Source organism: Chlamydotis macqueenii, chromosome 3, assembly GCF_036417535.1.
Source record: "Chlamydotis macqueenii isolate bChlMac1 chromosome 3, bChlMac1.mat, whole genome shotgun sequence".
NCBI classification, from domain to species: domain Eukaryota; kingdom Metazoa; phylum Chordata; class Aves; order Otidiformes; family Otididae; genus Chlamydotis; species Chlamydotis macqueenii.
In genome coordinates this window covers 82352117-82378208 of record NC_141558.1, presented here as the reverse complement: position 1 = coordinate 82378208, position 26092 = coordinate 82352117, and the positions used below count along the sequence as shown (strand labels likewise).

At 36.4% G+C, this 26092-nt stretch overlaps 1 protein-coding gene across 2 annotated transcripts in view; it reads left to right on the top strand.

The window, feature by feature from the left end:
- The window catches only part of SRBD1 (S1 RNA binding domain 1), a 130377-nt gene that overhangs the window by 87748 nt on the left and 16537 nt on the right, over positions 1-26092 (top strand). For both annotated transcript variants that reach the window (XM_086745502.1, XM_086745501.1), the window contains exons 19-20: positions 22043-22149; positions 24377-24553. In XM_086745502.1, the coding sequence (XP_086601628.1) occupies positions 22043-22149; positions 24377-24553 (284 nt within the window). The remainder of the gene's footprint in view (positions 1-22042; positions 22150-24376; positions 24554-26092) is intronic.

Here is a 26092-nt window from a genome sequence, read left to right as displayed (position 1 = left end):
CAGCAGCTGTTGACTTGATATCCAAAAGTCCAGAATCAGCAATAAATTTGTATTCACCTTCAGTAGGAGACAGTAAGTAAGGAAGCAATTGAAATTCTATTGATACTTTAAACCCATAAATGGTTTGTTAATATGTGTGGTTCTAGTGGTAGACATTACATAAAATAAGAACTTCATATGTTTTGCACTAAATAAAATAATTACTTTTACTTAGTTTGAAAAATTATCAAATTATGGAACACTGCAAGAACTTGAGCCATGGTTTTATTTTTCTCAGTTACTGTTTACTACGAAATGTAAGTAAGTGATAAAAATCCTATGTTTTATGTTTAAGTTGTCCTGCAATGTTAGTGTACATATTTGCTTAAATATGGGATCAGTGATCAAATTTTTCCGCTCTTCCTTAAAGTAAGATGAACCTAAATAATGTAGGATGTATTTAATTTAGTTGTGTTGTTCCTCAAAAGAATCCTGTGACAGTTATGTCATTCAATTCACTGAAAATTGTAGTAACTTTTCATGTATAAGAGACAATATAACATGCGAGGTATCTGTTTTGTAATTTGTTGCTTTTTAGATTTTTATCTTGCTAATAACACTTTTTCTAACAAACAGTTTTGAAAAAATAATTTTAGAAACTGAAATCATGTTTCACTAGACAGTGATTAATATCTGTGACCTTTATTTTTGGATCAGGAACATAAATATACACTTTTTTCTGTGTCAGCCATTGTCTAAGATTTCATCTTTGTTCTGCTTTCCATTACATACTATGAATTATATGAAATTAATTTAATTGCTACTCCAAACAGGAATTAAATGTGCCCTAATCCAGAGTTACGTTGTTTGCTTTTACAACTGTAAGTCATAAGTAATTAATTTTCCTTGGAAAATTAATTCACTTACCATTCCCAGTAGCATCATATGTTGACACAGGGTTATAGATAGTTTAATATTTTTGTTCAGCATGTTGGCCTCAACTTTGGAAGACCTTAAAGCAAAACAAATTCAAATTTACTCAACTGTATATAATTCAGGGTTATTTAAAGTGAATGTTGTCTTCATTGCTGTCAACCAGCTGACAATGATGATTCTAAAATTATATTCAGTCTTCCAGAAAACAAAAATCTATGGACAAATGTGAGTTATTTCTTTAAAAAGAAAATTGTTTCGTGTCAGACATTTGGATAACATGGCCACTGGCATGCCATCAGTAGTAGAAAACTTTAGCTCCTTGGGGAATATAACTCTATATTACAAAGCTTTGGGCTGGAGGCAATTTTTTTTTCAGTATGCCTTATGTTGCTTAAGAGGGTAGTAGGTGATTCATTATTCTTGTTGCACTAAGGAATTTCTAAGTTGACTTAATTTGGAACATTGTTTCCTATATTGTTGTGTACAGAAGGGCAGCTCATCGCGGTGCCAAAGGGGAGCAGGGACACTTGTGTGGGTGGCCCTGCTGCGCACAGTTGACTGTCCTTCAGAGATGGCAGTGAGTAGTGTGGGCCAGAAGTCTTCCAGAATGAGAGACACAGCTTTTAAGTCTAACCTTTCAAGTTTACCAGGAGGACTTTTTTTTTTTTTTTCCTTCTGTGCAGCTCCATAAAACATGGTGTTTATTACTTTGGTTTATTTTTATTTATTTAAGTCTCCCGGGTGAAACTCCAGTGACGGCAGTGTTGCAGTTCAAACAATCAAGGCTTATTTTATAAATGTCCCTTTGTGGGTTGGTGGCTGCATTTTGCCTGAATGCAGGGGGTCAGTATCAGTGGCATTTAATTTAAAATTTTGGGCTGGAAAGTAGAAATTGACATTTAATTCCACTGTAAAGTTACTGCTAGATCAGGCATAAAAATATTATTGCATTAGCAATCACAGGAAGAAAATAAACTGTGAGCTCATTGACAATATACAGTCATATGGCAGACTTGTGTAAAACAGAGCAGTAGATGGAAGATAATACTTTTTTAGATGCTTTTTTTACCACAACATATTTTTATCAAGTAGAGAGTGTACAGAAAAGCATTCTACAAATAGAATGAGGTCCTACTAATAGTGTCAGCAAAGGTAAATTCATCTGTACATAGCAAAATTGTGTATGGATCAATATTATCACACATCTCTTATACAACCTCTTATACGTATGTATATGCAACATCGATTATGGTTTCCATTAAATTCTGTATCTGTTATTTTCAAATTCAATTATTTTGAGTTTCCTGGTTCTGTGTAAGACACTTAATGCAACTGTGTGTATCTGTTAATGTAACAGGTCTGAGTAGGTATTGCTAGCTGTTTCACTATTATGGCTTAATTACTTTCAAAAGGCTTTGCTATGGTAGTTGAAACTACAAAATCTCCTGGGAAGAAAATGTCAGTCTTATGAGCTGGGTTTGGCCATGTACTTCTCCTTGCAAGTCATGTATGTCCCTGAAGCTACATCCTACTCACTGCACTGAGCTGTTCGTGTCTTCATTACCTGGCCTGTCAGCTTTAACAAAGTGCAGCTCTTACCGAGCCTGCAAAAGTTGTTCATTTCTTCATTTTCACCTACTCTGTGATATGATGTACTTTTTTGTCTCCGGAAAATGAAAGGAAGCACCAGCTCTATCGTTTTCTTATCCTTTTTTTGCAGAAGCCTGTGTTGATTATGCATACAAGCAGCAGGCTTAGGACACCCTGTGCTGGTGTATCAGCATTCCTTATGTGGTACTGTTATCTATGTAATGTATGTAAAAATAGTGTTGTGTATAAAATATTTTGGGAGCCAACCAAAAGCTGTTGATGTTCTTACAAATTTCTTGACAGTGAGAGTTTGTGTTTCTTTTGGGAATATTCCCATTCATATTACGATGACAGTTATTGTCTAAATTTGCAAGAAAAAATGGAGTTAAAATAATTATTGTTTAAAAAAAATCTGCAGAAACTATTTCTTCAGGCAAAATTTATATTTTGAGCTCAACTGTAGTTCTGGATTAGATAATTCAGAGTTGGCACTAATTGTGAAAAAAAAAACATTGAGCTATGAAGTACAATAGGAAAAAGCCCTAGAAGTATGAACAAATGCGTACAGTGTCTCCTAATGTAAGTGGCTGGCTCTTTGGAGGCCACCAAGAAGTCTACAGTGATTGACGTGCATTCTGGCGTAGTGCTTTCTCCCCCCCACCCCCCGCAACAGTGTTGAAGTCAGTCAAAGTGTATAGACAAAGCTGAGTGAATACCAGTTTCCCCAGTACAGGGGCTATTTTTTCAGGAAGTCTAACTCAAACCAGATGTTTTGCTTAGACCTAGAGTTTGTTGCTGCCAAGCATCTCATCAGAGGTCAGAGTTCTGGGCTCAGGGCCCTGCTAGAATTCTTTCACAAATTGCTATTCGGTGAGGTTTTAATCCTAATGGAAAGAATAATGTGCTTGTAAAATCTGCAGTTATTACAAACACAGTATACATATTGTGGACTTCAAATGACTACATATTTCATTCCCATAAACAGGGAATGCAGATGAATGCAGTGTGTAATAGTTTTAGACATTCAAACTTAAACCAAGTATATAGTTTATACTACTGTTAACCATTTGCATTCTTAACACTCCTGTAAAATGAATAGTAATCCTGACTAACAATTGGCAGCTCGAAACAAAACAAAACGAAAAAACCTCCAGCACGTTTTGACTTGTAAGCTGTTTCCTGAAGTAAATAGGAAACCTTATGCTTTTGAGAATGTTCAAAAAAACACTCTGCTTGCGAAGGCACTAGGTTTGGCACAGTTTATTTCATTCTTTCTTTCCTTTTTTTTCTGTCTCAGTTTTTAAATAGCTTGGTAGCAACATTTTATGGTCAAGTTAATCTTACTTCCAGTATTTCTTCATGCAGCTAATTATTCATCCCCAAAACCTCAGACTGTATATACTGCAGCTGACTTAAATGCTGGTGATACAAAGTGATAAGACCAAGAACTAGAGATGAAAAATCTCACTGTATTTTTATCTTCTTGGTAGCATTATTGATAAACTTCTGCTGTGATTCAACTGAAATGAAGTCTGAGTCTAAGAAAAACATCTCAGGTAACTTTGCTAGGATGCTGCAGCCTGCAGTTGGAGAAATGCAGTTTGATGTACTATGAAGAGTGAGATTTTGGATATCAAAAATTAATGTATGCTATAGAAAACGGTGCTACAGTGTGAAATTGGATGATGTAACTCAGTACAGTAAGGCTGTAGTGATGAGTTTTATGTTGTGTAGCATCATAGTTTTCAGTGAACACTGCTGAAGAATCATATCTGTTATTTTCCAACTTTGATAACTCTTCAAAATTTGAAGTCTTAAATATGTTCAATTATTTTTAATATGACTGTGCTGCTTCATCTCATTCTAGTTTGTGAGTTTTATGTAACTTGTAAATGAGTTTTTGCTTTGTTGAAAAGTGTAACTTAAGAAAAAGGTAGTGTCACTCAAAAGAGTTAATGTTACCTGATTCACATGATGATCACAGTTGGTGATAGTCACACTGGGAAGGAGGTAAATATAAGGCAGTGTGTCTGCGTTAATACTCTAAACTTGTAGACATAGTGAGGTGTTCCTCTACTGTGCAAATTATTATTTTTTTACTTGTTTATAATAAGAAAACTGCATAATGAATGTTGATGCTATAGTACAGGTGTTACCTTTTGGAGGGGGGAATCTTTTGAATACTGCTGTACTTCTTCAGTAAGCCTCCTTACTGACTAAATTTATTTCATCGCGTTGAATGTACAGATTTGTGAAATACATCACTGCTACATCAGTCTGGTTGTTGAATAAGAAATTGTTGGACAGCAAACTCATTTCAGACACAGGCATTTTTCAGACAACAAAAAAAATAGCTTTGTTTCTGCTGTATTCTGTAGAAAGGACGATGTGGCCAAAGTGGTACTGGTAAGCTTCTTTTCTGTTATAGTGTAGACTTGTTTAAATAATATTTTCCCTTTAGTTTATTGAGTAAATGTGACTTATGTTTGGATGTACAGAACTGAATTAGAAAACTTGAGTTCTTTTAGTGGGTGGGTTCTTTGTTCTGTTAGAATCTGCATTTTGATTAACTGTTTCTTTTGATTAATAAACACCTAAAATCCCATGAAGACATACTACTTTTATTGCAAGCCGGGTGATCTTGGTGCAAGCTGCTGCCTTAAGGTGAGAAAGCGAATGTTAAACATGGATTGAAATTAATACATACAACCTAATCATTCAGATGCAATAAGAAAAAGTGGAGACAAACTGCAGTCTTATAAGAGAAGCTTTTTCATATTAATGAGTTTCCATTTGCCAATAATTCTGTCATTTGTAACTTGAATCATTCATCACCCCTGCAAATAGTTCTTTCAAGACATTATTTGCAATTTTGTCTTGTGTTTTTGTCCTTGATGTTGTGAAAATGACCGTCTACTGTTACAGGAATGAAAAGAGATCTCATTCAAACATCTTTTGTGTTTCCACTTTCAGTGAAAAATGTTTTTCAAACCTGCAGCTGGTTATTTCTGCAGGAGTTCCCACTTATATTCAGGTTTGATTGACATTTTGAAATGGCAGCTTTTCATGAAAAGCTGTTAACTTGTAGAATTTAGTTATGGTACTAAGACAGACTGACTTTGTTCTGCTGTTGGGGCCTGTCCAACCTAAACACAACCCTGCATCTGAATTTAATAGTGCTACTCAGCACAGGGAGCACAAGCTTTTTTCTTTTTTTGTTTTTTCTTTTCATTTTTTTTTTTTAACGCTGATGCTTCTAATGTGTTTTTGAACCTGACCTGATAGGTACTCATCCTGATATATTTTCTGTCAGTAATTGAGTTAATTGCCATTCTCCTTCTTTCTCCTTCTCCTGAGCTAGCAGGATGTGCGAGGTTGTGTTTCCATAAATTCAGTGATGGAATATATTTTCATTTAATGGGATTAAAATAACTGGAAAATGTTTTTTTAATGACTGCACAAGTACTGCAGTGACTGTCTTAATATAAAATTGACTATCCGCAACCTTTACCATGGTTTATTTTTGAAGTTTTAGGCGTGAGGGCAAGCTTATGGTATTAACAAATCTTCTGAACAATGATTACTGGTTTAATTTCTAGTCGAAAACTGAGAAAGCAGTGCATAACATAATTATTCTGTCCTTGTCTTTACCAAGTTGGTCTTTAATATTATGCCAGAGTGTTGAAAATGGGAAAGGGAGACATTGTGCAAAATGGGTTACCCTCTGTGTTTCTTACCAAGCTTCTAAATAATGATACAAAAGTACCCATATACATTAATGAGAGGAAGAGTATTTTTAACTTTGAAACAGGTTCCTGTTTACTTAAGGGAACTGAAAAAAGTAGACATCCAAGCCAGCATCCATCAATGATGCCTACTGTTGTTTTACTTGTGTGAGATGTAAAAGTATGGGAAATACTGGGAGTTTTCCACAAGTTAACCATACCATCCTGTAAGAGTAAATTTGTGTGATTTGTATGAGGGAGCATATGAATTTTGTTTTGTAAGGAGGTAAGTGTCCTTGATTACAAATGGTTATAATTGTTGAGCTGCTGATTGATTAAAAAACTTATTTTCTGCATACTGTAGTTAGAATTTCTGGTCAACTGTTCTTTCAGCTGGCTAATTACTTTTTTATAAAAAGCTCCTCTATAGATTTTTACCTACCCGTATTGATACACTAATTGGTATATGGATCCAACCCCATGCCACTGTAGTTTAAGATGTTGAGATGGTAAAGTAAAATACATCCTGCTTATGCTGTCTCTGCAAATGTCTCCTGTCATTTGCAGTATGGCACTGGTACAGCCACAGTTTGGTTAATATTAAAAACCATGTGTGTTCTTACTGTGAAGTAAAATATGATTTGCTTGATCCTTTTCTTTAAAATTATCTAGGGTGAGTGAAAGTGAATGTATTCTCAGATGCCAGTTCTGTAGTTTCTAAAATGAATTTTTGAGTACCAACCAGAAGATAAATTTATGTTGATGAACCAATGTTTACAGCTCTGTCTCATAATTCTGAATGAATGCTTGTGAGTTTCATGTGAGCTTTCAAATTAAAAGCAAAGGTATCCTAGTTGCCATCATTACTGTGAAAAACTAATACATGCCACTGCTATTCCTCCGAGCAAAGGCAGGATACGTGGGTACAAACTTTTCGGTATACCCTTAAGGACACTGTGAAATACTAGACCAATTGAATTAAATGGCAAACTGCCCACTCTCTTTAAATGGAGCCAGGATTTTGCCCTTTAACTCTTATCAGGCCCTAAGGGCAAGCAAATTTCATTCTTAAACAGACCAAACATGGCAGTGTTTCAAAGGAAAGTCAGGCTGTTGTGAAGTTTGACCCAAACTGCGCAAAATACAGAGGGCAGCACGGGGACCTTGAACTGCACTTGGAAGCACAAGGGGTACAGTTAAATGGCTGCTGTCCTGTTGGATGCAGTGGAAGGTGGCTGCCACTTTGAAATGCTGTCTTCCATGTAATTTTCTATAGGAAAACATTCTTTTCATGTGTTTTATTGCAAATGAACATTCTTTGTTTAAAAACGAGTAGGAGAATACAGAGAGCAGGAGAGACAACCGATGTGCTGCTGCTTCACACTGTTCCCAGGAAAAGTAAAACAGGTTAGCATTCTGTGGTAACATTTCAATAATGTATATGGTCATTTCATATGGTGTCCTTGTGTCCTTTTTTTTTTTTTTTTTTTTTTAAGAAAAAGTTCTATTAAGACAATGTTTCTAATGTTTCAGTCCTTAATTTATTGATAGTAATTTGTTGTCACAGAAATCTTGGATTCCAAGATATAACTTTAAAGAAAAATATTCATTTTAACCAGATAAGCATACATTTAGGGTCTTCAAACTCACTTGCTTTGCAAGAGTAATACTTATTTGCAATGGTGTAAGTACTGTATGTTGTTGTAACAGAGGAAAATGAAAATTCTTTCAGTGCAGGCTTTTTTGGCCACATTTATCTGGGCAGAAGAATTAAGCATCCTCATAAATTTTTCTCTCTAATTCACTATTTTAAGTTATCATACTTTATTTCAATTTGGCTTCCTCAACTTGCATAGAAATGCTGCTCGAATAAAGGTTCTCATACCTATTTGCTCCCTTAAGATTAGTGTAAATTTAGACATCACAAAACCTCAAAGTAGGCGAGTTGCTAATCTGGACATTCTTTGTAAGTGTTAAAATCCTCCCCATGTATTTGGGTATTTTTTTTCCCCCACCCTTTATTCCTGCTATGTAGTTGTCTTTAATTTTATTTTAATTTGGCTGATGGATGCAACTATATATTAGTGAACTGGAGTGGGGGAAGTTAAGGAAATGTTATTTCCATTATGTCCTCCGAATTGCTGTCTCTTCAGCGGAAGAGGTTTATGTCAGTGACAGGTCTCGTTTATTCCTAAATTATAGTGAAACACTACTCTTAATCTTAATTAAGGCTGTTCTAAAGCAGCATTCCTGAACATGCTCACTGTCTTGTCTTCTCAGAAAGCACAAGTTGGCAGGGTTGCTTGCTGTCTTCTCTCTCTGCAACTACTTGTCTCTACGGTGGCATAGTAAAGCCATGCTGATGAATGTTATGCACATCTGTTATGATGAATTAATATGTTAGGGATATCTCAGGTAAATGTGTTTTCGCCATAGCTTTTCCTTACTTACCTGAGGGCCATTATTAAAAGTATTTTGTTCTGAGTAACACTGTTAAAAAACCCAGATATTTTGCTGAAAACACTTGTAAGTGTGGGTAAAAAGGGTAGTGGTATAGATTTTGCCCTGAAGTGCATGCAAAGTAGTATGTCCATGCTCTTTATTCTCATAGCATTCCTTCCCTCCGTGTACACATCATTAGACTGTCTTTCTGTTTTATCACATCCTGAGATCTGATCCTATGTTGCTATTACTAGGTACCATATAATTTCCCAGCTCTTTTTAGTAAGCCACTGTGCTTCTTCCATAATCTTTTTCTGAAAAGCTAGTGTCTTAAGTAAATGGCATATCTTTAATGTGTTGTAGGGTTTAGTTTTTGAGGGTTTTGGGAAGAAGTGTTCTAAGGCTCTATCTCTTTGAGTGTTTGCACCCTGAATTTTAAAGGTACCTTTCAGAGTGACTTTTTTTTTTCTGTGGGTGAGGTTTTTTTTTTTTTCTTACAGTCATAAAATGAGAGGTATGTAACTAAGATGAATAGAAAATACATTAATATATACTTTAACATATTAATATATACTTAACTGAAACAATTTTGGAGCCATTCATCCTATTTAGTTGTGCATGTAAGGTGATCTAGTTGATGTTGCTAGCAGTTAAGTAGCAGCAGGAAAACTTGGGATAAGCTTTTGGAGACTTTTTTTCCAACTCATAGGATTTGCCTGCATCGGTGGTATTAAATAGTTTTGTTTTCCAACTTCTTATCCAGACCTTTGAGCTGTTAGTCTGAGAAGATAGCCTAGTTGCATCTGAATCTTCATTCCTACTTGAAAATAACTTATGAAAGAGAGCAGGTTAATTTTTATTACTGAATTGGGCATAAGAGCACTTCCTCTGGAACAGAATATAGTGAATTCAGTTACAGCACTTCTTTTACTCCAGCTGTGATAATGAAGACAGTTGCTTGATGAGAAGTGGTTATTAGCTTCTAAAGTGAAAGGTATATGTTTTAGTTGTTTCCCATTGATGCATGGGACAACACAAAACAAAGTATGACAATACTTGTAAACTGGCTCTGGACCCTGCAATCAGAGAATGTAGTGATCAGTGTATGAACATCATAAAATATTGAAGACGCAAAATGTGTGCTGTTTGCTTCTGGGTAATGATGCTCAGATTGCAGACAGGAAATGAAGAATTGTGATCCTTTCTTTTCCATCTACTACTATTTTAGTTTAAGTGAAATTACTAAGTTCTTGTGGTTTTGATTTGTCATCTGTAAAACTGGGACTGTTTTCAGGGACCTGTATCTCAGTAGCGTGAAGTTTAAAGGTTCTCCAGTGTTTCTGCGTGTGCGGCTGTGGCAGGGAAGTTATTGCTATTCTGATTTAAGAATATCCTAGCAAAACCAGAACTGTAAGAAAATATCTCCCAGAAGTTCTGTCACCTACAGGTCAAAGTAGTCTAAGTACACCAGAACCAAAAGTCACCACTTTGTATCTCTGCACTCCAGCTATGCATTTTCTGCCACTGAAAGTTTGGAATAAGTTAAGAGTACTGTTAATGTTTTATTAAGGGACTTCAGAGTTTTTGAGAATGCATGGCTTTAATGTGCAAATTTCCTAGGCTCTTAGGAGCAGGATCTAGGGAATCAAAAAGTGGTAGCTAGAGATTGCGGTTCAGCAACTGCTTTGCTCTTAGCTGCAGGATGAGTAACTGGAAAAATACCACGTATATTGTTGTATACAACAGCCTTTTGGTATGTCTTTTCAGGTTGCCCAAAAAAACAAATCTAAACCTATTTGAAAGGTTGTGTTCAATTACTGGTTATTAAAAAAAAAAAAATAATTTAACTGCTTTGGATTTTACTTTTCATCCTCAAAGCCTTCAGCTCTGTTTACAAGCCCTCACCTGAAATGATCTGATGTCCTAAAGAAGACTGAATTAGCAGCAATACAGCATTTTTAATTGCTAATAACAGTGAGGTACCAATGGAACTTCATATAACTGGATCCTAAGTCTTTTATGATGGTCAAAGTCATATACATGTTACTTTAGACTAGTAACATAGTCTAATGATGTCTAGTCCTAACTATATTTATACTGTAAATCACTCGGAAATTTCTCTGCATTTCTGTATTCAAATGGCTAACAGAAATGAAAATAGAACTCAAATGAATACAGAAGCCTGTTAAGCAGACCACCTCAAATGAATTTCTTATGCACATGTAGAATTATTCATATTTGTAAATGTTTGGAAAGGGATATTGAAACACTAAATTCATGATTCAACTAAAACTGCTCAATATTTACATCTATTTTAAAACAGAAAATTGTACCATTGAATGTAGATTTTAAACCTCTATCAGAACTATGTTTGTTCCAAGTGTGGTGTATAAACTTGAGAAGTTTGCTATGGTAGAAAACTAGCAAGCTCAGATTTGAGAAGCTTCCACATCATTTCTGAACTCTATTCTCTTTCTGTTGTGACATGAATTCCTTTCAGAATTCTCCCTTTCGGAATTGCAGCTAGCCTTCATCTGCTGAAAGCATTATATCCTTGCCTATGTGATCCAGAAAGCAAGAGTCTTCTATCTGGCACTGAAATGTACCTGAACAGAGAGCAGTCTGAATACTGCAATTAAAACACCCTTGTATAACTTTTTTTAACCTGCACATCAAATTCTTTTAAAAAAAAAAATAAAAAATCTTAGAATGTGGACTGACTAGGTAGGGAGGGGTGGGGTAGGGTAGGGGTGTGGTGTGTTTTATTTCAAATAAGTTAAGCTAACAATTTCAAGGTGAAATTGTTCTGGCTTTGTGATGGAAGAGCATTTCAGGCAGCACAGACACACCAATGCTGTTTCTTCTTAGACTACATTTTCCTCTTCACATTCTTGACTGCCTGTGTTTTTAAAGAGTAAAAAATAGAGTGGTTTTCTGAAACTTTTCCTCTAATGAAGCTTCATATTTTGTCTTCCTTTAATTTGTATTAGTTTTTACAATCATATGAAAAGCTAATTCTTATTCTAAGTCTACTGAACTATCTGCCATAGTTACTGAAAAATTCCAATATCCTACTAGATTCTCCTTTGTTTGAGATGAGCATGTGCTCAGTATTGAAGTGACTTGTCAGTAAGCTCTGATAGGTCTTTGCTCCAATTGAGTAAACTTAAAAGTGTGTGTTTGCAGGATTGCCTTTGGATTGAAGAGTTAGCTTTGAAGCTCAGGTGGTATACACCAAATCTGTGTGTGGCTGAGACCTGCATCCTCAGTTATATCTTCCTCTGAGATGATTTTGCAGGCTGGGCATGGCATTAGCTGTCCGTATATTCTTTGCTTGGGCAGGTAGAGGTTGCTTAGGCCAGAATTAGTGATGATGACTTGCAAGACATAGTTGTCTTCTTCATCTCACCATTATTTGGATTACCTCTGCTCCTTGCATCAGCCTAGCCGGCCATGTGCTCTTGAACTCACTGCAAGACTTGCACATGAGCTTTCTTGCCAAACTTTGTGTGTTCCAGAAGTTTGGCCATAGCTGATCTTAGGTGTCTCATTTCTGATCAGAACAACTTATGCACTGTGTGAGAATAAGTCGAAAGCTTGATGGCTTAATCTAGGTTACTTAGAAGAACAACTGTCTTTTGGTGTTCTTAAAATACAAATTCTGTACAGAAAGGAACATCCAATAATAACATTTTAAAAAATATATTTTAAAATTCTGAATTCTGGTAGTATGAGTAATAATTTGCCAAAGCAGACACACACATTGAATAAGCCTGTCTAATCATTTGGTTGATCCATCTGGTACCTTATCTACTCCCTGTTCTGCAAAGCAGATAGAGCTTCTGTTGAACTTCAGTCTTTAATTAACGTAGTGGGACATCAGCCAGTGATTTCAATGGAGCAGGCCTTGATTCTGTGTTGCTCCTCACAGTGTGTAAAGTAAGAGTGTACTTCTGCAAATGCTGAGAGGCAGATGCAAGTGCTGCAAAATCAGAAGTGGTTTTAATTCCCTTCTTGCTCAATGATATACCTGCTTACAGTTATACATATGGAGAACTCTATTCCTCGTACCATCCAAACTTTAGCAAAACCAAACCTGAGGCAGTACAGTTGCTTTTTGGACTAAACGTTTTTGTAAATAGAATTCATAAAGATACCTGGTTTTATAATGGTAGGTTTTAGCAGTTTTTGAATTATTAAATCTTAAGTTCTCAAATACTTCATTTTCTTATTTTATTTCTTTATGAATTCCTAGGCTTGTCTATAACTTGTTTTGGTTAAGCTTTAGATCCTTTATAGAAAAAAGATTTTGCAAGGGAAATAGAGGTCAATCTTTAAAATGAGTGATGTTGTAATCTACAATCAAATTACGCGTTTGCAATGAATATATTCATATATGCAATAGTTAAAAGCTCTGACTTTGTAAGTAATTTGTAAACTTTGTCAGTAATAGTAATGCAAATTATTTACAAATCTTCTACTAGAGAACATCCAAGAAAACTGTTCCAAGCAAGTTTTAATTTTTTGCACTATAAAATTTTATATTATTTCATATGTTTATGAATAATTTAAAGACTATATTTTTATAATGTTTTTAAGAAACCTTTTGAAGAAATTTCCAGACCTTGAATGAAAGTAAGGGTTGTGTTATGAGGCCACAAACCACAGCATCTGTCAGGGATACTGGGAAAATAAGTGCTCTTTGATTTGGGCTTTTCTCTCCTACCTGCTGAGATCTTTTTGCTTAAAAAAAAAAAAAAATACTCCAAGAGTACTCAATTGTTGTTTCCATGTACAAGGTAGTACATGCATTATTATTGTTTATGCCATTCTGCTAGTTCATTTTGTTTCACAACTGTATTGTTAATCACTTTAGTACTAATGGTCATACACTGTCAATAGTGATGATGATTCTGAAATGTCGCTTGGTTTTGAGAATGAGAGAAATGTTAGTGTTCTCATTCACTTGTAAAAATTGTCATTGAGAACTTAATTGTTTAGTGCTGATAAGTTAGTGCAGCTAATTTATTGTTCAGTCCTGTCAACTTTTCAACCTCTGATGTGCAAACATTGCTTGTGCTGTATGTGTAATAGGAAAAGTGCTAAATATGCTTTAATGCAAATTTTGTTAGGCTTAGTGCAGAGCAGATTTTGAGGCACAAACTTACTACATTGGAGATTTTTTTTCCTAATTATTTGTGCTTTTGCTTTAAATGTAATTTGCTGTAATATGTAATGAGGGGTGCTGAAATTGGTTTCAGTTATCAAAGATGTTAATGACACAATGGATGCCTATGTACTCTGCCTGTCAAATCCATAAACACTGGTACTGAACCAACTTCTGTTTTCTCACATGTTTCCTGGTTTTCTGTCAGCTTTCAGTCTTCCATGGGTCATTCAACAAACACTACCCTGGGTGACTTTTTTCAGCTGCCATGTCAATCAAAATGAAGTACATACTTTTTAGTAGGCACAGAAAATAAGCTTGCTTATTTGATTTTGACTGTGTCTTCCGCAGGACAGTGTCTTGCTTTTTGTTTCATTCCTAGCTTATTTTTGCCTTTAGCTATGCAGTGTAAGAGGCTGGGGATGCAGAGGGGAGGAGTGTCCAGTGAAAGCAAAGGAGCTTCTATTTGGCTAAATAGAAGAGAGGAAGAGAACTGAATAGTGGGATTTGAAAGTGTTTTTTGGACATGTTCAATTTGAACTGATCTACTTAAAAATAAATAAATAAATAAATAAAAAGGAAATGGAGGGATTGAGGAAAGTCAAATTACCTAAGAGGTTTTTCCAGCAAGCGTTTCAGGAGGTGGTGTCACATTAAACAAAAGAATATTTCCTCTTAATTGTATTGTGACTAATTCTGTTGGTGTGGGATTAAAAAACTGCTGAATGTCATTGTTTGGCATCTACATTCTTTTCTAATGAGGGAACGGATATGTCATTGTATTAAATATATTCTCAGTGCGTTGCTAATATGAATCACCTTAGCAGTTCCTAAGTGTATTTGTACACTAAATTTGCAAAAGCCAGTGTGTGCAGGAAGTTGCTTATATTAGATATCTAGGAAATTATAAAATATGTATCAACTGTACAAATCTTTCCTTTCTAGAAAATACCCTTGAAAGAGTTTGCATTTTTGTTACAGTTTTTAATAATATTGCAGGTACCACATTCCTCAGTAGAGATGAGTGAGAGGATCCTCAACTCATCTTCAGTAGAGCTGGAAGAAGTATGTGTATTTATGTAGTTTTACCAAGCTCCTCACCACTCCTGGGGGCTCGCCTTGCTCTGAGTTGGAACTTCATAGGAAGTTCCTCACCTGTCTGGTGCAGGGGCATGGATGGTCACTGACTTCAGACTAAACAGAATTCCCACAGATGACTGGACTCACCTGGGCTTCATGACTTCTAGCTTGTCCTTCTAGTAATGTACTGTTCCTTCTCCCTTGATCAATGTCATCTCTTTTTTTCCTCTTCAGCACTTTTCAGGAAAATCCCCAGCTGAATTTGTTGCATTTCAGACATGTGATCTATGAAACTCGACTCCTGATGGTCCTGTTGTATCTTTCTGTAGTACTGCAGTATATCCCCTGTATTTGTAGAGCTTTAACAGCCCCAAAATACAGTTCTGGGCTGCAGTTGAGATGTAGGCTTTCCACCTAGCTGTTTGGGCAATTACCTTTTCTACTTATTGGTAAAGGAAAATGTCTCACTGAAATCTCCAGGAATTATGTGATTGATTGTAATTGCAATTCAGACTTCTGCCCCTTAGTCCCGTAACAATATGTGTTGGAAAAAAACTCATACCTGCTCTGGGTAGAGGAAGATGGCCTTGGATATATGTAACTTGCTTCTAACTTGCTCATGTCAGAGAAGTTAACTTTAGAAATCAGACATATTAGTAATGGGTTTGAATTATTGCTTAGCAATATTACTGCTTCAGTTAGGACACAAGCACAAGTAAATAAAAGATTAATTCCAGTGACTTGCAAGTAACTTGAAGAGTTTGCATGATAAAGTGTGCATTTTTGTTTTCTTTTTTAATGTTAGAACCAACAGACTTTGGTTTTGTTTTATTATTTTCTTTGAAAATATAAATCCATTTCTCTCTTGGGATATTTCAGTAATGGTAATATGCTGTTAAAATAAACAGAATTTGGATTTTTGAAAACAAGAAATGAGTCAGAGTTAAGTACATAGGATAACAATATATCCTATAACAATGTAACTTTTGGAGAAACCACAAACAGTCTTGAAAAGAAATTATTGAAGTAAGGTCCTTTTATCAAACATCAGAGGGATAAGCTTGTTTTCTTAGAATCTAACTGAAAGGGATTTTCTAGAGGATGCTAGAGATTAAAACACCCTGCTTGAGCTTTCCAATATTTCCACCTGACAGGTAAGGTACAATTTTTTTTCTAATTCTGCACGTGAAAAGGTACTTATCATTAGACTATTTGTGTTAACGTTAGTCCTGCTGTACTTAAGGGCTTGTACTGAAAGCATTTTGCTTTTGTGGTTTCACAAGCATTTGAAATGCTGCTGATTGTATGTAGACCAGAGCACTGGTAATGTTTTTCCCTTTTTTAAATTTTAAAACACATTTCCATGAATTGAATCTGTGTGAAATAATACAGTTTTGAACTCCAGGCTGCAGAGTTAGACCACTTTTTAAAGAAAAAAAAAAAAAAAAGTATTTTTTCAAGAGGCATGTTGGCTAATCTCACATGGCAATATTAAAATTCATGGATCCAGAAGTTAATAGTAGGTACCAACAAAATGTTTTATGAGGTGTTAGAAGTGTTTCAGGACTTACTTAAAGACAGAAGAAATGAAATTGCATTTACTTCATTGAAATTTGATTTTTGGATTCAAATGACAAGTGAGGTGTAACTTACTCAAAAAGCAAAATAGGTTGTCTGACATGCAGCTCAGTCTTATTTAGGATGAATGTTGATCTTGTTATGATACTATAATGCCAAGCCTGGGTCAAGAACCTGCAGGTTACTGCCCAGTCTTGAGAACTCTTCCCCTGCCCACTGCTTTGTGACCAGCATTGTTAGATCATGTCTGCACTACCTCTGTGGGCTCTGCAGGGTACAAGTAATTCTTGTTCAACTGTGTTGGAAGGTGCCTTGCTTGGCTCTGGACACTGTAAAGCAATAACGATGCACAAGCTGGTCCTGTCGATGTCTACTAATGTTTGTAAATGTAAAATGATAAGTATTTAAGAATTTCTGTGTGTTGCAGTAGAATTTTAAGTTGTTTGAATTTATCTTTCAGAAACACATCCAATCATACCGTATTTTCTGAAATTATTATTTTTATAGGGGACCAGGAAAAGGTCACTAAATGTATTATAGTTGTGTGTATTGTTTTAGTATTTGTGCGGCTTTTTAGGCTGCCAAAAGTAAAGAGCTTTAAGTTGTAATTTAGTTCCATGTAAAAGCTGCTGGTTAGGGTTGTCCTAGTCTGGCACTAGTAATCTACTGTTTAGTGTGTTAGGTCAGGCAAAGTTAGCCAGCGTACTAGTCCACTATCTCTGCTTGAGCAGACTAAGTACAGCCTCCAGGCTTCATGTGAACAGTGGTTCTTTGACTTGATACATTTGTCATCCTAATGGCAAATATATTTGCACAGTGTCTGTACTGGTGTACTGCTAGAAATAACTGAGCTGAGAGGCTATATAAAATACTGCCTTCCTTTTTGTGTACATCAACAGGTTTTTGAAACTGAAAAATGGCTTTCAATTACAGTTGTAGTAGCACCCTCTCAAGGAACAAATAGTTTTTTAGTTATGTTATTTATTTCCAGTGAGTGTTTGTAGCTCTTGAAACAGAGCAAAACAACAATCCTTGCACTCTGCTTCATACTATATAAAAATAAAAGATAGCTGAATATAATGTGCCTAATGGACAGGTGTTCTTAAACACTGTTCTTTAATGTGAAATGTTCTGTACTGTTTCAAATGAAAGGACATGAAATGAGGTTATATTGTGTTAGGGCTTTTTTTTTTAGCATGGGTTTGCAGAATAGTGATTTTAAAATATGCAATATAATATCCTTTTTCTCCTAATTTTAACAAATTTGCCACAGACAAATTTGAGTGGTAATCATGACCAGAAATCAAAATAGTTGTTTTGCTTCCAGGTTCATGAATGTAAGCTACATTTGACATATTTGGGATACTCTTCATAAAAATATTTTTAAAAAATAATGTTTTAATTTCATTTATTGGTCACCTACAATTATTCACTGTAGCAGTTTCAGTCACTGAAGTAATTTAATGTGTCTTGTTCCCTGGCTCACTTGATAATTCCTTAGAAAACAAATACTAAAATATGATTACAGTGCCTGGCATTTCTAAGGGTGGATTAATTTCTATAGTTATCTCCACAAAAAGCTCAAACCAAACAGATGTCTAAGTAATGCTATCCGTGAAACAACCTGGCTTTGTTTCTTGGGCAGTGATGATAAAAGAAAATTTGACAATTAGCGCTAGACACCCTGTGGTTTGTGGCAAGTCCCATATTTCTGCTGGCCTGAGTTTCCATACATTTGCCTTATCATTCCTCTCTAGTGCTTGGAGATCATCACAGAAAATGAAGTCGTCTGCTTCAGATCTACTGTTCCGACAGTGAATATTTTAATGGTAGTAATTTCTGAGTGTCCTTTAAATAAAATCTTAGTCATTTATTTGTGTGGCAAATTCATGATGATGATTTAAAATCACACCAAAGGACATGCTCCTACTTGTCAGACATAGCTGTCAGGGCACCTTGTGTGCTTGACTCTGAGGAAGCCCCTGGTGCGAATGGTTCAGGTGGCTGAAGGAGCTTGTTTCTCCTGGTTTTGTAAGGGGAATTGTCGGGGGAGTTGTGGTATTTGTTCCACAGATAAGAACATTAATAAATAGGAATCTTTCTGATTAAAAAGCAAAGACGATACGGAACAGTTTTAGCAGGACACCCTCACGTGTACGGGTGCATTCAGAATTAGTGTTAATATGAAAATATTTTATTTAGAAGGATTTGCAGGGGATCAGTTGAAGCTATGATCTGCCATGTTGGTGTGTGGAGGCACTGCTGGAGGCTGTGCACCATAAAATTCTGCACAAGAACACTTTGAAAGTAGCCTTGTGTATTGGACTCGGGATTTATTTGTGCAGGTTTTATTCTAATGCGCTAAATGCAACAGTTGAGAAGCGTCACTGTCTTCACAGACCTGTTGTAGCAAGTGAGTAGTATAGAAGTATATAATATCATCTAACCTCTGATATTTGCGAAGACGAGTGAAATTGTTGGAAGAATGGAAAATGCACTGCACTTTAACCCTTTCTGAAATGTAACCTGTTAGCAGCAGGAAGTCTTGACGATAATGCTGGGGTAATAATGTTTTTCAGTAACTACTTTTAGAAACTAAATTTGTAACACTTCTCTGTGCTTTGTATCAATGTAAAGAGGGATGTAGAAATTTCTTCATCATAGCAAAAGGAAGCTGTGATGGTCAGTAGCTGCATCTTGGGAGGCTGATTTGCCATCTGGAAAGCTTTCCTAGCATTTGCAACTTAACATCATTCCCTAGCTGAATGTGTCTTAACTTCAGTGAGATATTGGTAGCTTAGGGATTGGTTTAGCCATGCTGTCTTATGCTTGTCCTGTTCTGCCACAGTGCCTATTCGCTTTTTCTTTATCTGTGCCTTCACGTACTTGCTGTGATGTCCGTTCCAAGCAGTACAACTGTTATATGTTGGAGTCATAAAGAACAACAAGTGCATGTTTTGTTTTGTTTTTTTAAATGGTGACTGTCACGCAGCAATTAAGTTAGAGACCTGAGAATTTCTTGTCTTCCTGGCAAAAGAAATAAACAGTTGAATATTACAGTTTTTGAAATTGTGTATATTCTATCACACTAATTTTATACAAACTATTGCGTCTACAAACTTAAATCTTCAGATAAATACCAACTTCATATTTGAAACGGAGGACCTGTGAGTACTGGTCTTTCTTCCACTAGCAGAGGTATTTTAGGATGCTGAGCTTTTGATTGTGATATATCCTTTCCTTATTTTAGGGGGAGTATAGTTGGCTAAGTTGCTATCTAGATTCACTTTCAGCAGGAAATAAAGCTTGTGCTGAATCAGGTCTCTCCCAAAGAACTGCTTAAAAAGATTAAGCCAGATCTGTGGATTACCTTCTTTGCTATACCCTATGCTATAAGGTGTTGCAGAGGCAATGATGAATATCTCAGATTTGGATCATGTAACTGCATGTTATTACTTCTCAAGAATGAACATCATCTTAAGGAAGGAGACTGAAACCTAGGTAAACAGCGGTCTACCCTGCACTGCCACAGACTCTATATTCTGAGTAGTTGTTTTAGACCAAGGTTTTTTTTTTGAAGTGACCAAGAACTACTACAGTTAATGGAACTTGTTAATGTAACTTGTGAAACTATGTGATAATCAACTTCCAAGTACCATGGAGTTAATAGCCTTTCTGAAAAGTGAAAGGAAATTTTGAGTACTCTGCATTTTTTCTTCCTGCTTTCGCCTTCCTCCATTTTAATGAAAAAAAAAAAATTTGTTGAATGAATGTATTTATTTTATTAATTTTTTAACCTCTGGTTTATCATGGAAAATCTAGCCCAGTATTTGGCAGCTGTACTTGGCAAAGAAGAGAAAATGTGGGTGTTGCTTCCGAACAGTTTTATTCTGATTCTTGTGCTGTGTTATATAAATGCATCCTTGCATGAGCCTGCATGTGAGCTGGAAGCCTCTAGCTCTAGTACATTACCTGGCTGATGGCAGGAGGAGGAGGGAATATATAGAACATCCTGACTTAGAGAAGCTGCATCTTCAGTAAGTCAGAAAAATTGAAACAAAAAGCTTGGGTTTAGGGTATTTTTTTGTTTATGTCTCTTAATTTAGAAAAGAAGCTGTTGTGTTGTAGTAGCAACACATTAGTAAGTAGAAACTGACACTTGATTTGCAAAGTGCACAGGTAAGCTTTGTGGCCGTGAGGCCAAGACTACGTGCAAATGCCGGTACTTATGCTTTTTGCACACAAACTTTGTATAGGAAGAGTAATACCGGTGAAATTTGCACTTCCTCTTTGTAAGTAACTTTATTATGTATGCCACCATGAAAATACACCACGGTAGCATTACCTGAGGTGAGCAGGCTATGAAATGCATTGCCTAAGTTTGACAGTGTTCAGTGATTAACCACTACATGATGAACTACCAATATGAGTAGATTGGGATTGATGCATGTTGAAAGTAACTGTGAAATCTTTAAAGATCTGAATGGCTTAGAAGGTAAAACAAAGTAGTGGATGAAGTGTTTGGTGTCTTGGCTTGAATCCAGCTTGATGTCCTAAATGAATGCATCACGAAACCACAACAGATCAACCCAGATTTACATGAGTGATGTATAAAAGCCCTGAAGCTAAGCCAACATAGTGATTGAATTAACTCCTGCATTTAGAGAGGCTTCTCCCTCCAGGTCAGACTTCTAAGCAGTGATGGGCTTGTGTGAGGAACTAGCAGTTACAGATTGAAGTATGCCTATGTTGTGAAGGAAAGGAAATCTTAGAGCTTCATAACTTTTATCTTTGACAAGTGTGACTGATTTTCTTTTGGGAGGAGGGAAGGGGAAACACTATGAACAATAATAGAAAAACTGGAAGAATTTTTCCATTAGTGGTGCTTCGGTCAAGGACCTGCCAATATTCTCAGAAATATCTGTTCAAAATCTGAAACTTTTTTTTTTTGCTACAGGGCTGATATGTACCTTATGTATTACCCACCCTCATACAATACCTGGCTTGTTCTTTTAGTAAATAGTGACTGTACTGTAGTGTGATGCTCATAAATAGGACAATTTTGCAAACATTTGTGTGTACAGGTGCAAAAGTACAGCATTTGTGATCTTTTCTCTAAATACCTTATTTAATACAATATATTATATTGTCTTATTTTTAATAAACTGATATTATAGGTATATAAATGTCAGATTAAAGACAAGACATACTGGATGAACAGAAGCATTGCTTTTTTTGAATAATCATTATATGTTTAATATAGTTCTGTTTTTACATAATGCAGGGAAATAGTTATTAAACAAAAAAATACAATTAAATGAAGAATGTCTTATTCTAGGGGTTTGTGTCACAACAAAGATGTTGCAAAGAGATACTGGGTACCTTTTAAAAATAAGTTCTGCAACTTAGGTTTTTAACTGGTGCCCTCACATAAGATATTGATAAGTTCCAGCAACTATTTTGTTAATGTTAGTATTGTTTCCAATTCTTATTTTTGTATGCTCTGATAATTCAGTAACTTGATATCTCCATTTTTGTTTCTCAGCATGATGTATCACAGACTTTGCTCAAAGCAACTCTGGACAGTGTGGTTGAAGAGTGTGTCAGCTTTGTAGGAGTTGATATTAACATCTGCTCAGAAATACTATTAAGGTGAGTCAAACATTTTCCTATTCCAGTAATTACATGGCTCTGGATCACAGAGTCTCTGTTTAGTCTGCCATCTGACTCATGCTCAGCTGGAGCAAATGGCTGTTGTGTTAAACTTCCAATTACATGAAAATGACACATTAAGACAGTATTTCACTGGATCATTAAGAGTCAGTTTTTAAGGGTTTGTGTGATTCTCCAGGGTAAAACTATTCTTTGGGGAAAAACAGATATTTAAAAATTTTGAGCCAACACTACAATTTTAGAAAAACTTGATATAATTAATTTGTATTTTCACACAGAGAGATTTTCAAATGTACTTTCTGTCTCTTAGAAGGTATTTTTATAGGTACTGCTAAGTGGAACAGGTTGTAAAAGTTGGGCGAGGAAAGGAGAAAAGGAAAGATTTAAGGGGAAACTGCTGAAAAATTTATCTCTTTTTACTGTTGTTTTTAAGGTAATTATGCCATATTTACTTGGAAAATGTTCTGGATTTTATTTCTCTTGGTTAGAAATTAAAAGCTCATTCTCTCTTGAGTGTGTAGAATTCAAAATCGTTTAGCTGAACAGCCTCTCAGAAGAGCAAAAGTGTTACATGTCGATGATCTTGGAAGTTGTACCTTAATGCAGGGTACAACTGCACTGTGCCATGCAGCTGAGAAGCTGTTGTGTCTCCACAAAACTGTGAATGTGGACTGACACTGTCCGGTCATGGTTGCAGGTGGTAACCATGTTGGCTAAGTCCTTTGGTTTAATTAAACTGGCTTGTGATGCTCATATGCATGTGCTGCATCAAGTTCCTAGTCTAAATGGATCCTCAGTAGTTCAATTCTCCTGTTCTATGTAGATGTGGTCTACGTTTCCCTCAGAGGTACAGGGTTATGGAATTGTCACCCTAGCTAGAATATACCATGAGCAGGGATTTATGCTGGTGCCTTTTGATGCATCAGATACACTTCTTGACACATATTACATGTGGAAGGGGTGACAGCGCTACAGTACTTGCATTACTGCTGAGTATCATACTTGAAGACTTGACATCAGCAGAAAATTCTATGAACTCTGTGTCATGTTCCTTTGTCAGTGTAAATAAGCTGGATTTCATAAAGTTTCCAAGAAATCTTTGGATAAAATTCCATTCCTAATGATTAATATTTTGTCTGTGGTTAAAGGTGTGTATCTCCAATTTAATTCTGAGGTTTCACTAACGTTGGATTATTTTCTTAACTTTTGTTTGAGGATGAAAATAATGGAAAGATATTTATTTCCACCTCCTCACCCTCCCGCCCCCCCAGTTTTTAAATATTCTTGCCAGGTTTGCTGGTGGTTTTTTTCTAGAATCAGCCTGTGTCATTCCACAAACAGATCTCTGCTGCCATTGACTTAAAGCAATGGCACTTGACATATAAAGCCAGATGGGTGACACTTCCTTCTCTAGTGCCAGGAGTAACTGACCGCCGCAGCTCTTCTCCCTCTTTCTGTGATTAACGTACTCCATACACAGAAAGTTGTACTCACATTTAGGTACAGAAAATGTGCAGCAAACCCACTGCTTCCTGAAGGAACTTGGCTTACTGCAGTTGCACTTCACAGGTAAGTTCTCTGCCAGATCCAAGCTGCTCTCGGAACAACTCATGCAGCCTGCTCCCAGCTGCTCTTTTATCTCAAGAGCAGCTGAGAGAAAAGGAACAAGCTGTGTGGATCTGTTAAATTGTATGAGAAGGGCAAGCTGCTCTCAACCACTCTCCTTCTGGATAGCAGATGTCAGCCCTTCGTGTTGGGGCAAGGTGTTGCAGTACCATTGGAAGAGAATAGCTGAGAGGAGGCTGATCTCAAAGGAACAATTTATCTGTCCTGAACCCTCCTCCCACGTTGTTTCCTGAAGAGGGCAGCTGGGGGCAGGCCATAAGACATGACAAATTGAATTGGCATTACAGAAATAGCCAACAGATCATAAATTACACGTTCCCTGGATTACTAGTTAGATATGTGCAGAACTGTATTGCTGTACTAAGTTTTGTTGACTTGAGTGGATTCCTTCCATAGAACTAAGAGAAGGGATCCTGTTTCAGATGATGCCTTTGGTCTAGGAGTCTATTTGCAAATTTCTTAGCTGTTTTTAAGTTTTGCAAACCAGATTTTCTACAGTAGCGTGTATCCTGGTAATGGCTAGGACTTGTATTAATGACTGTTCAATGGTAATAAATGCATTCTGTAAACTTTCTCTTAGACACATTGCAGGACTGAATGCTAACAGGGCTAAAAATATAATTGAATGGCGAGAGAAGAACGGACCGTTTATAAACCGAGAACAGCTCAAGGAAGTTAAAGGTCTGGGTCCCAAATCCTTCCAACAGTGCGCTGGCTTCATCAGATTCAATCAAGAATATATAAAGACCTTCTGCAGGTAAGAGATGTTTGCTATCTTTACTAAATTATCCAAAATATTATGAGAAGACTTCTTCCCTTTCTCTTTTCTATTCAGGCTTGAGATTTGAGGAATCCTAGGCATTTTCCCTCTGAAAGACAGTACCTTAACAAATAAACTTCTTTAAGTCAGTAGTTGAACATAAGTCTTCTGCTGAATAATCATACTTATTAGCCTAGTACTCTAAGTCAGGGTTTCCATAAATATGTAAGTTTAACTACAAATTCTGCCACTGAATCTGTAGAAGAAATTTGCCATGTGGCAATATCGTGATCTGAGATAATGAAACCTTAACAGTACTGTTTCAGACATAATTTAGAGATTTGTAAATTCATTCTAATGTGGTAAAGATTACTCTACAGAACATAAAGGTAGTAAACCAGAGTGGATTTTCAGAGAGTTTCAATTCCATTACCCGGGGAGAGAAAGTTGAATAAGCTGCCTGGACCAAGCTCTGTGTTACACTGTGCCTAGCAAGCATGATGTGACTGCCTTGTATCTCAAATGTGTAAGAGGCCCTTTCCCAACTCCAGTTTGTCAACAGTCAGTCATCCTTTTCCCTGCCATCTCATTCCCTGTATCAGTACCAAGCCTTTCCCTCTTGCAACCATTCATTGTGCTACTTCTCTTCACCTGAAATCCTTCCTCTCCACAACTGAAAGTGCCCTTTCTAGGGCAACGTCTCTTCTCCTGTCTTTCCCATTTCTCCTTCCAACATAAAGAACTAAGAAAGGGCACAGTGGTAGCACCATCCCCACCCTTTTGCCACTGACTCTTCTCAAAAAATATTTTCCTGGGAAGCATATGCTATTTTTTAGCCAACTCTGTGCTCAGAAAGCAATACTGTATTCCCAGTTGCTGCTGGCCCAACAGCACATGCGTAACTTCCAGGCAGGAGGTAGGCACATTAGTACTGGCTTACTGCCCGAGTGGAAGGTATACAGATTGGTTGCCCATCTGGCAAGGATATACATGCTGCAGGCCAAATGGTGTACACTGTAAGCACCGGAAGACCAAAGAAATTGCTTTCAAGGCTGTAGATGATCAATAGGGCTTATGTGGTACCAATCTATTGTAGTGAATGCTGCAATACAACAGAGGAAGAGAAAGCTGACACAATTTTTTTTTTTCCCCAAAAGTTCACTCGTGAAATGGTTAAGAACATTGTATTTTTCTTCTTTTCTTCTCCTTGCTGGAGCACACTTCTGATCTTAGTCAGATTCCATAAAACTTGAAAGCACAGTATAACCTGAGAAATCTTTGGAGTTTGAGGCCAAAATAAAGCGCGAACACCACTGCCTCCACAACATTTCTTCGGGCCCAGGTGGCAAAGCTGAATGTTTTAGAAATGGACTTTGAGAAGGCTTCATTTGTCCTCTCTAATGATGTTGATGGCTATAGAGTGCTGTATGAATTAGTTTTTGTGTTTTGTACTTTGAAGTTAACAAATAGTGGTTATTTTAAAAATCTGTATGGAAAGAGAAAGTTATGTCTGTATTTCTGCCAACAGTTGATGCC